The 11,626-nt window shown below is 35.5% G+C and overlaps 3 protein-coding genes across 5 annotated transcripts; 1 reads left to right on the top strand and 2 right to left on the bottom strand.

Annotated features, from left to right (window-relative positions):
• The first annotated feature begins 608 nt into the window (after window positions 1-608).
• Window positions 609-1,520, top strand: LOC130967929 (vesicle-associated membrane protein 711-like). The gene is made up of 4 exons (XM_057893016.1): window positions 609-843; window positions 922-1,112; window positions 1,189-1,352; window positions 1,430-1,520. Exons 1-4 carry the CDS (start codon window positions 609-611, stop codon window positions 1,518-1,520), a joined length of 681 nt encoding a protein of 226 aa, XP_057748999.1.
• Window positions 1,521-1,998: 478 nt separating this feature from the next.
• On the bottom strand, window positions 1,999-4,880 carry LOC130980705 (uncharacterized). 2 transcript variants are annotated; one of them, XM_057904380.1, is made up of 3 exons: window positions 4,217-4,880; window positions 3,337-3,524; window positions 1,999-2,781 (listed from the first exon to the last, which is right to left on the bottom strand). In XM_057904380.1, the coding sequence occupies exons 1-3, from the start codon at window positions 4,665-4,667 to the stop codon at window positions 2,260-2,262; spliced, it is 1,161 nt and encodes a 386-aa protein (XP_057760363.1). In that variant the 5' UTR covers window positions 4,668-4,880; the 3' UTR covers window positions 1,999-2,259. The 2 variants fall into 2 exon arrangements, with proteins under 2 accessions (XP_057760363.1, XP_057760405.1); XM_057904422.1 differs by having other exon boundaries at window positions 2,000-2,781; window positions 3,337-3,521; window positions 4,217-4,878.
• A 1,336-nt stretch (window positions 4,881-6,216) lies between these two features.
• Window positions 6,217-11,015, bottom strand: LOC130968906 (putative clathrin assembly protein At5g35200). 2 transcript variants are annotated; one of them, XM_057894414.1, is made up of 16 exons: window positions 10,840-11,015; window positions 10,139-10,283; window positions 9,975-10,044; window positions 9,693-9,790; window positions 9,305-9,446; window positions 9,106-9,206; window positions 8,780-8,863; window positions 8,583-8,633; window positions 8,434-8,499; window positions 8,295-8,360; window positions 8,111-8,191; window positions 7,924-8,001; window positions 7,660-7,833; window positions 7,439-7,514; window positions 7,099-7,211; window positions 6,217-6,975 (listed from the first exon to the last, which is right to left on the bottom strand). In XM_057894414.1, the coding sequence occupies exons 2-16, from the start codon at window positions 10,232-10,234 to the stop codon at window positions 6,604-6,606; spliced, it is 1,668 nt and encodes a 555-aa protein (XP_057750397.1). In that variant the 5' UTR covers window positions 10,235-10,283; window positions 10,840-11,015; the 3' UTR covers window positions 6,217-6,603. The 2 variants fall into 2 exon arrangements, with proteins under 2 accessions (XP_057750397.1, XP_057750388.1); XM_057894405.1 differs by having other exon boundaries at window positions 10,733-10,976.
• Between the last annotated feature and the right edge of the window lie 611 nt (window positions 11,016-11,626).

Here is an 11,626-nt window from a genome sequence, read left to right as displayed (position 1 = left end):
TTTAAAACCAACCTGTACAAGTCCATGATTGCATGCACGTTTGTGTTTCTCTCTTGATTTCAAAAACGTCATCTATGTTCCCTCATTGCTCAGCTTTATGTATATATATGCGACCCTACCGACAACTAGATCTTAAAATTAGCAATCAAAATATATCTTGTCATTTATTAAAACAATTTCATTTTAACACTTATCCAATTTCTATGTATATATGTTGACATTTAAATAAGGTTAATCTATAACAATCATCATAAAAAAAAGCCTTTAAATAAAATTCATTTAGTAACTAACAAGAAATTGTTATAACTATGAAGTGTGACATGGTAGCCACATACGAAGAGTAGTAGAGCTAGTTTAGCGCCAAATTGGTGGGCCTCAAAACTCGACATGAAAAAAGATGAGCAGAGAGCTTCTTTTGCCCCTCCATTTTTGGACATGAAATTAATAATTAACAAATTAAACCAATCAAAATAATGGGAACCTTTGTTATTAGCGTCTTCTTTATTTCTCGTAATTCCCCATTCCCTCTTTGTGTTGTGGACGGTGCTGCCTCCACGAACCCAACCTCCCTCCTCGCTCGCTCGATCCAAAGAAAGAATCATCAATAAATGGGGATACTATATGCGATGGTGGCGAGGGGGGAGGTGGTTCTGTCGGAGTTCAGCGCCACTCCCACGAATGCAAATGCCGTAGCCAAGCAGATACTCAACAAGATCAACAACCAACAAGGCGCCACCATCAACTGCGACAGCAACGTCTCTTTCTCCCACGATCGCTATGTCTTTCACGTCAAGAGGACCGACGGCCTCACTGTTCTTTGCATGGCCGACGATGCTTTCGGAAGTAAATTCAATCATTCTCATCGAATTCAAGTATTATTATTCAACGTACTAAAAGTTTGTTACGTTGCGTTGCATGCAGGGAGGATCCCGTTTGAATTTCTTGAAGACATTCATCAGAGATTCGTGAAGACATACGCGAGAGCGATTCTGTCAGCTCCGGCGTATGCCATGAACGATGAATTCTCGAGGGTGTTGAGCCAACAGATGGATTATTACTCCACTGACCCTAACGCTGACAGGTTGAACCGTCTCAAAGGTGAAATGTCTCAGGCAAGTACCTTCCAATAATTCATGCATGCATGCATTCATTGGAGCCATTGATAACTGTTAAAGATTGATGATATAGGTTCGAACGGTAATGATTAACAACATTGAGAAAGTGTTGGAGAGAGGTGGCAGATTGGAAGTGTTGGTTGAGAAGACATCAGCAATGAACAACAATACTGTTCGTTTCAGAAGACAATCCCGCCGTTACCAGAATAATCTCTGGTGGAGTAATCTTAGGCTCAGGTAATAATACAATACCATAAATTTGCTTGCATGCATTCCAATTATTCATCTAATTTGTTTTATATCGTTTTATTCAGGGTTACATTTATTATGATTTTCTTCATCGTCATTTACATTGTACTGGCGTTTTTCTGCCACGGTCCATTGTTGATGTCATGCTGGAGATAAGATCTCAACTCTCAAGCCTAGCTTATTACTCTTCATTCTTATATATAGTTGCCTACCTCATTGTACTGCTGTCTAATGTGTATTGGGGTCTGGGGATGCAGTCATTTCCAGCCAACATGTTACCATTATTATATACATATAGGTTTGGGCATCTTTTTGAACCACCTTTCGAGTATTGCGGGTCGCTTTGTATGTTAACGTCACTGACACAAGGCTCTGGAGGAACATTTTTGTATGTAATTCATACCCAAGCATTTCAATATGCCAATTCAATTTCTTTGCTTTTGCATTTTAGTTCCATTGTTGAAATAATCAGAGATGATATACAAGAATGCAAAAGGGAAACTAATTCTAACAGGAAAACTCTTATCATTATTGTAACTACTCTAACTCAAGAAGCTTGGAGTGAGTACTCTATACTTTTTTTTTGTTCCGAAGATTACTATTAACATGATCTGAGTTATTTGAAACCAGAGGGAGAACAAATCAAATACTAGAAACCTTGTTGTTATAATAACATAAATCCTTGATTTTGTTTAAATTGTACACTTTTCAACACGATGAATGATGTCTACCCAGTGTCCAAAAGCAACCTTGGACAAACAAGGAATATGTACACAGATTATGCAAAGAATTATTTTAATTTATATGATAGTATATTGTAATCCCTAAATACAGAACCGTCGAAACGAAATAATATAGAACCTTTACAATAAGGTGAATCGAGAGAAAGTGCTATCTAATTGAACTCATCAACGGTGAGCCAATCATTTGATTCATCTTCCGAATCCTTACCTTTTGAATGAATGGCCTTGTGCCAGCCACCACCTCTCGAAGAACCTTCATGCAGCTGAACCCAGTCACTTGAACCATCAGGGGATGAACCCCTTCTATCTTGTGCCTCCCTATGCCCTGATATTCTATCAGAGCTATAACTTTTATCATCGTCTAGGTCACTGAACGAGACATCTTCTTCATGTTGAAGTTTTGCATGAGAAGAAGCCAACGAAGTAACATCGATGTCTTTGTCTTCCAACCAGTTTTCAGTAGTACTACTGATCTCATCAACTTCTAAAACCTTTTCTGCATTTGTAAACTCGGTCACTATCTCACTTGGCTCAGATGAAATAGTCTCTCTTACAATGCCATCCCTACCATCTTCATTTGTATCTGATGCAGTCCTTTGTTTTTCACACACTCCAGCCGCCGAATCTTTCTTCTCTTCAAGTTTCAGCAATAGGACATCTCTTGCTTCAACAATCTGAACAAAAGAATTGGAATAAACAGAGATGATATAGCAGACACAGAGAAATGTTGCCACCCAAACAAGTAAACCTAGAGTAGAAGAGAGAATATCTTCAAATTTAACATCAATCACTTCAAAGTTGGGTGCAACAGACCAAATAATCTAGAAATCTTTGCCATAAAGGAAACAAAATGGCACACACTGAAATAAAAGAAGAAAATTGTTGTTATCTTCTACGGTAAACTGGTAATTTATAAAAAAAAGATAACCAGATGATGCAGAGACTGGCAACATATACAGGTTTGGAATTCACCCATATATTATATAAAACAAAAGCTGCTGTAAAGAATTGAAAAAGAAAAAGATGTACCAAAAGAAGGAGAAGAAGCGTAGGATTACTCCAATTAAGCAGGTTAAGATAATAATAAAGAACAAATCCAACTAATTAGCATGCACCAATAAAATTCACATCAATACTAGATTCATGTAACTATGACATTTTGGCCAAAGTAGACGTAGATTCATGCGAATCAATTGAATGTAAGAACATGTTCAATAAACATGACTTGCCTTGGGGGTTGATAGGAGCTCAAAATCATGCTGGTTTAATCTCGGAAGTATTAACAAAAAATAGATCATCCAAAACTTTTCCACATTCATGTAACTGCAGAGGTTCACTCTAAGTGCAACAAATTCGGGCACCAACTGTTCTATAGCCAAAGCATGTTCTCTCTGAGAAATGGACATGCTGAAATCTGCTGAGACAAGTCAAATTTCCATATATTAGTGTCAGCCAATCACATTATATAGTGAAATCAAAATAAAGAGAGACATTTTGGGTTCATTTACTAATGCCATCAAGAATCAAATGACACTGCAGAGATTCAAACTAGAGATTGAAGATATGCTAGAAGGACACGATTAGGTGACCACTTTAGGGTGTCAACTAGTTTTACAACATGGAATAACGTCTTTGCAAAAAGTATCGCAGCAATTACTCCTAGAGTTTCCCCCAGTCATAATTCTAAGGTAAGTTGATTACAAATATTACAACAATATACAACAGTGGAGCTTTAATATTCGGTTTCAGTACAAAGAACAGCAAATTCTGTCATGAAGGAGCAGCAACAGCATGAAGGTAAACTAGGTTATATACGCTTACCACATAAGAAACATAAAGGTGCAAAATATATAGGTTTTCCATGATATATGACAAAATGAGTGATATGAAGCGATTTCTCTCTGCTCAATTCAACTTGATCAGGATTCAGAACTCATTTAATTGTGAAACTTCGAAGTACGTGAAACTAACATGTATCTTCTGGAACAGATTAAAACGTCAATTAATAGGACAAGCGAACAATTAATCCATCAAGCAATTACAATTCACAATCAGAAAGAGAGATAGAGAATCATGATCTTAGCAAGGAAGGGAAGTTTGAAGTATTACCGTGATGGAATGGCAAGGGGAATTCAGTCCAACAATCAGGTCGCGTGGAAATTTCCTTGACGAAACGAACAACCTCCTCCGTCGTACCAGGCACCGCATCGCCATCGCCGTCATCGTCACCTTGCCGTTTGTGGTCGGGCTCCAGCTGCAACAGCTGAGAGGCGAGTTTGGAGATCCCCGTGACGGCTCTGTTGGACGAGAGAAGCGATAGAGAGTTCTTGAAGCTACCGCTGATCTCCTCCAGGTCGTTCCGGATTCCGGTGAGAGCCTGCGACGGTGGCGAAGACGAGGAATCAGCGGCGGAAGAGGAGGAAGAGGAAGACGGCGGTGGAGCAAGGAAGTTAGCAACGCCGCGAAAAATAAGGGAGATATCGTCCTTGACGGCGGAGGCGCTTCCGCCGTGGCTGTGAATTTCAGGATCAGGTGGATTGGACTTGAACAACCAAGACATTATTATTAATTATTACTAATATTTTTGTTTTATTTAATCGCTAATATAATTCCCTTCAATTGCTACCTAATTGTGCGGAACAGCTTTGGGACTCAAAGGGAGTGGAATGGTTTGAAGTTCATTAGAAGAGAAGAGAAGAGAACAGAAAAGATTGGAAGCTTGGCTTTCTCTGTTTTATTTATCTTCAGCTGTGGCTTCTAATGTCATCATATTAATGTGGAAGGAATATTCACCCCAAATTGAAGTTAAAAAATAAACTAATTAAAGTATTAAACTCTGACTCCTTTTTTGGTTCTACTTGTGTCACTTTACTAATAATTATATAATTTTCTTTTCATTTTTAATTATTTTGTTAAGCGTACATAAAAAAATGAAAATATTAAACAAATATAAATATGTGTAAATATATATAATTGATTAGACTACTAATTTTTGTGTTCGCATGATATATTTTTGTTTTTCTTATTACTTAGTTCTTACTTCCTAAACAAAATTAAGAAAAATGATAATATTTTATCTTATTTAAAAATTAGAAGAATACGTTTTAAAAAATAGTGTTTAAATATAACTATATCCATTTTATCCATAAATTTGAAATTTTAATATCTTTTTAAATTAGTATATCTAGTCACACAAATAATAATAATAATAATAATAATAATAATAATAATAATAATAGTGTGTATCTTAATACAATCCTATGTTAAAATACGTTAATTCAAAGATTAAACTATAATGCGTAATCTTCACTATTGAACTAATGCGTAATGTTTTCTTTGATTGATTAGACTATAATGCGTAATCTTTAGTTCTTCACCTTCGTGAAAATATACAATGAATTGTTGCTTTTCTTTATTATTGTTATTATTATTTAATTTTATTTGTGGGGTTTGATAGTTGATACACATCATTATTGAATTTAATCGCAGTTCACAGTCACAGTCACTTTCACTTGGAGCAAAAGCGTTTCCATAAGGGTAAACTTGAAAACTACACAATTGTCTCTTCCCGTTACACCTAAAACACCAGCATATTAATATCCACTACTAATCTCTGATGATAGTTCAAGCTCCAATTACTTAAATTTCAATTCAAAAATGAATAATCTTGCGAGTCATAAGGCTATAATTTCATTTGGTGAACATAATAAAATAAAATGAAATGAAAAGAAAAATAAAAAGGAGTATTTATTATTAGTTGGTATAGTTAAAGCTTATTACTCATTAGTCATTAATAAGGATAAGCCACTGGAATTGAATAATTGAATTAGTGATGAAGAATTTAATTAGTATATATATAAAAGCTGCTAAGTTTAAATTTCGTTACATAAATAAATAAACAAAAAAAAAAACTAAAAACCCAAACAAACAAACAGTTATAGTTATGCCTGTTCGCATACCATTAGCATTAGTTAGTTAGAACTTAGACCTCACTTGATGTAATAAAAATTGTTCCCATATGATATGCAATGAACACAAAATTAATCTCATGTTTTTCATTCCATTAATACAATAAATAAACAAAAAAATTGACACAGAAAAACGAGAAAGACACGGCCTCAAACATGACTTATTTTTATTGGATAAACGTTGCATCAACAAATCACATAATGAATATACTTCCCACCTTATACAGAGAATGGCAACCGAACTCAACTTACCATGATCAATCAGGGACAAAACAAATTTCAAGTGGTCTGAACTCTGAACTGAAAGCTGATTAATTACCCTTGTACATAAAAAATTATATAACCAAAACCCTCCCTCCCTTTGCTAATTATTTAAAAAGAATTTTCACTCTAGCTATATCTATGGCACACGGGACATATAATACAAATCTGTCTATTTTTCATGTCACCCCAATTTCAGAATTGAAAAATCGAGTATCCATATTTCTTCTTCTTGAGCTTTAAGGATTGTGTTCCAGAAGAAAATGTCTAGATGAGGCCTGTATTATATGGATTGTATGATTGAACAGGCATACCTGCGCCGTAGGGATGCACGGCGGCGGCTCCATAGGGATTTCCGAAAGGATTTCCAGAAGGCTGTTGTTGGGGCATCATCATCATTTGCTGCTGCTGCAGCTGCTGTTGATACATGTAAGCCTGGTGTTGGTTCGACATAGCTGCCATCTGAACTGAAGGTGGAGCAGCAACTGTATTCGATGCGTAGAACGGATCGTGCATCGTTGGTTGCATCATGGCTCCTGCCGGTGCCTGTTCCCATGGGTTATAACTGACATTCTGATTGTTTCTCCGGAGTGCATCGTCATATAGGCTGTCTAGTGTAAGCTTGTCTAATCCTCCAGCCTGATTAGGCCATAGGGTCATAATTAGTTAGCAGAGTAACAAAAGCAGAGTGCAAGCAAAAGGTTTTGTCTGTGTTTTCAGAGGTTCATACAAATGTCAAGAAAAGTAGACAAAAAAACATACCAGTTTGCTAGTTGCTGTAGCACTTTCGTTTGAACTAGGAGTCGTAACAAGTGCCAATTCCCATCCTGTAGTTCCATTTGCTTGATTTGGAACAGCAGATGTTGTTTGATCAGCTGAAATCACCATTTGTAAAGACATCATCCAATTAACACCAAGATATTTAAGGTTTTCTTTTCAAATAATGCAAAACATCACTATGATTGAAAAGAAAACCAGTTCAGTTCACTTCCTCTATGAATCTATCATTATTTATTTTCAAGGTTCACAAATGCATATCAACAAGATTTTGTCCAAAAATGTGTTTTTTTTTTTTTTTGTGGTGGGGAGTAGGAAAAATTACCAACGGGAACAATGGCTAAGGCCAAAGCATTTTTGTCTTCCAGCTCTGCAGCTGCTGGAACTGGATCATCCAAACTCTAGACAGTAGGCAAAAAGGAGAGAAATTTGTTAATGTAGCCAAGGAATCATTATAAATAAGCATTTACCATAAGATATATCCGCAATCTAAGTTAAACGAAAGAAAGGGAAAAGACACCAAAAGAGAAATCCCAAAGTAATTACCAACAAATCAGGTGGTGGTTGTACTGGCGCTGGATGTGCCGGAGGTTCTTCCTCTTTCACAGGCTCAGAAGGTGGAGCTGCAGGGGGTGTAGGTGGACTTTCCTCCTGCGTTTCTGGTGTCTTTTTGTATTCGATAGCCAAAACTTCTTTTGGAGACGCAGTTTTATCATTAGCCTGCATTTAATAAACATGGAAACCTGATTGGTCAAATATATTTACAGAAAGAACTAATTTAAAGCAGACCTCTTGATGTTTTATCCATACCTGATCCTTGCGAACCACGATCCCCTGTGGAGCATCTTTGACATACTCTTCCATGGCTTGCAGAAATGATGTAGGGGGCTTCATATCAAAAACTAGTTTACTTAGTATCATATTTTGTAAAAATTATTGAAAACACCCAGCTAAAGGGCAAATGGCAAAACCATGCACGATGCAAGATCAAACTAACCAGCTCAACTTTAATAAACTTCTCTCCACGTCCGATATCAAGATTACGGCATATTTCATAAAACTCTGACAGTCTCTCAGCCTGAATTCATATAAAGAATGTTAAAATATGAATGACTGTCATGATATACAATTTTAAGGGGAAAAAAGAAAGAAGAAAAGTTATCCATAAGTCTAAGAGATACCTGCTGCCCAACCCTCCGATATATATCAAGTGCTTTCACAGCATCACTGCGTGGCATCTCAAAGAACTGCCAGAATAGTCTATTAAATACATAGGTAGTTAAACATCAAGCTCCAAATCCAATGAAGAAAACAACATACCTTATCAAGCATATTGACTGTGCCATCACTAATAGCTTGATAAATTTTCATGCTTTCCGAAGCCACCTATTAGCAATATAAAATATGTTCAGAAAAATGTGAAAGGAAAAACTACTGATGAATGCAGTAAGATTAGAAAGTTGATCTACCATTGAGAGTGCTAACTGGATGACAAAGTTATTCACCGCTGCTCCTTGTGGCTGCACAACACAGAAGTCAAAACAAGTTGTGCCATTATAATGCTACCAACATTGTAAACTTTTGTTAATTCAAATCAAATCCACTAGTTGTGACATGTTTGGGTTGAAACCCCATCTGATGTGGTCTTCATGGATCAAAAGTCTACCTGGCAACCAAGAACCCGAAAGAGGAGTTGTTGTAAAGCTGGCAACTGCACTAGCAATTCAGCAGTATCCAAATCTTTGGTCCTCTGACAAAATTTACAAATGGTAATTTTCTTTAAGTCTGTGTTTATATCAAAGTCAGAAGCATGTACTAAAGTATGAGATGAGATAGCAACCACAAATTATATCATCTTGTAGCATGTTGTTATTGAATAATATTCTTTAAAAAACAGCATTCAGATTATGCAACAACACATGTTACCAATCTAATCTTGTAAACAATAAGTTAGAAAACAAAATAACAAAGTAATAAAGCCTTTTCACTTACAGGACGCTCTGCCTCAATATCATACTTCAATACACGGAAACATTCCAACCTTTCCTCCAAAAATAATGCATAAGTGCGGACCCATCCAGAATAATCCCAGGCTGAGCAGTGAAACACAAATTGACAGCTAAAATGTCAATAATCGTAATTACAAGAATTAGTTAAAAACAATGACGGAGAGAAAGGCAAGCAAACGCACCGTTTGGACTTGAATCATCTTTAAAATGTGACATGTTGAGCATATGGCTCCTACTTCTTCCATAGTTAATGAGTTCTTCATGAAATGTTGGATCCACTTCTCTTAGAGCACGGTGAATAACAATTAAAGTTTTCAATGCAACCTAAAGATGAAGAACTTGTCAATCAGCCAAACAGAAAAGTGATAAAATGCACACCCCCATGTTCGACAGTGAATAAAACGAGTTTGTGAACAAAAAATGATGAATAAGCAAACAGATAACAAGTTCATAATGGCTTCATCACACATTCCCAGAGATATTTAAACATGACAAGTTTATTAGACAACAAAAAGATTTAATCAATCATATCTTGTAAAGGTTCCACAACTTTATGACCGATTCACATACCGCCCAGTTATGTGTCCTTGATAATCGCCTGGCAAGAGCATGGATGCAATAGGCAACATCGGCACGAGGCCTAGTAGCTGAGATCGCGGAGAATATAGCTGCAAAGGAAAGCACAGAAATACAAGAATAAAAAACTTAACTAAGCAAACTAATATTCCTTTTACAAACTCAGATTATGCAACAGATGGTATACACATATATAAGTGGCAAACAGACCAAGGTAATTGTTTCTATTAAAAAAATTGAGACTTTTCAAAGCAGTCATAGCAAGAGAGAACAAACCTCTAATATGTTTCTCTTTAGATGGGCGTTCAACATGATTGGTGGCCCTAACTATAGCAATGTCCAATTCCTGCAAAATACAACAAACCAATTTAGAACACAGACAAAAACATGTGATCGGATGGAGAACATCTCATCCAACAAACTATTCCATTGATTTCTACCTTGTAATCACTGTTGACTTTAGCCAAGGAAACTGTGGTGGTATCCTTAAGGGCTCCAAGTGCTTTCCTAATACTGTTCTGCGTGCCACCAGACATTCTCAGATTCTCTCCCTTCTTCAGTTACAAAAAAATCCCAGCTACAGCTCTGAAATTGAACAAGGTTTTTGAGTCATTCCCAAATCTAACTCCTTCAGTCGAGAAAAAAAAAATGAAATATACAAACATAATAAAATTATTTTTTTCCAAAACTGAAAGAAAGAGCAAAAGAAAATGAAGCACCGAATTGGAAGAATATAAATATAAATATAATGATGAACATGTGTCAAAATTGAAGTAGAGAAGCTAGGTGTTAAAACTCAAAGTAATGGTTTCAGATCCAAGTAAGGAAGGAAACAATGATGAGAATATAACTCCCAAACTAAGAAATGATAAACGTAGCTACGAAAATTGAGAAAACGATAACCGAACAAAGATTGTGAATAAAACGACGAACATGAACAAAAAAGCTAAACCATCACAGCAAGTTATCTATATCTATCTATATTTTTCTTAAAAGAGAAGGAAAGAAGGCATTGTTGAGCTGAGTGAATTTACGTGATGATACGGCGTAGGAAAACGAAGAAGAAGTGCAGAAGATGAGATGAGTTGAGAAGCAGAGAAAGGAGGAGGATGGATCTAACGGAGAAGAGGTGTCGATTTACCTGAACAGTGAAGCTGAATCCACAAGAAGAAGAAGAAGAGAAAAAAAATGGAGGAGAGAAAGTGTGAAGAGAGAGAAAGAGAGGACTGTTGTGAGACCAGAAGAGAGAGAGAGAGAGAGAGAGAGAAGTCGACAGGCAATATGAGCTTGGTTTGGTTGGTCGTCGGCGTCTCTGACGCTAATTTTAGTTGTTTTTTTATTTTGGAAGTATAATATTATAAAACAGAAAAAATCAAATAAAATATTTCAAATAAGGAACGCAAAATATAGAGTAAGGTGATAAATAATTATTTGAGAATTTATATTTTTGATAAATTCATTTTTAAAAAATTATTAATAAAATTTTTAAAATAATAGATGTAAACACATTATTTTTAAATTAGTTTCTGTAACTAAAATAAAATATTTTAATTTAAATTAACTTATTTTTGTGTGAATAAAATGACTTACATACATATTTATAAAAATCAAAAGAATAATAATTTTGTAAGAAAATGTAAAAATATGAAATATATAAATTTAGTGATTAATTTTTTTAGTACATAATATATTTATAGTTAAAGATATTAAAAATATAACTCTTAACTTAATATTTTTACTTCTATCTTATTAATGAATGCTTTTAACACATTTGTTAACAGAAAGGGTTAGGTTAGTTTAGTAATAATAGCAGTAGAAGGACAAAAATTTGCGTGTTATTAATATTAAAAATAGTACAGGTATGGGCGATGTATCTAAATGTGTGTCAGGGAAATACGGCAATGTAAGATGGTGTACTAGTTTGTTTG

Source organism: Arachis stenosperma, chromosome 1 (genome assembly GCF_014773155.1).
Source record: "Arachis stenosperma cultivar V10309 chromosome 1, arast.V10309.gnm1.PFL2, whole genome shotgun sequence".
NCBI classification, from domain to species: Eukaryota; Viridiplantae; Streptophyta; class Magnoliopsida; order Fabales; family Fabaceae; genus Arachis; species Arachis stenosperma.
This window is presented reverse-complemented; position numbering and strand designations above follow the sequence as displayed.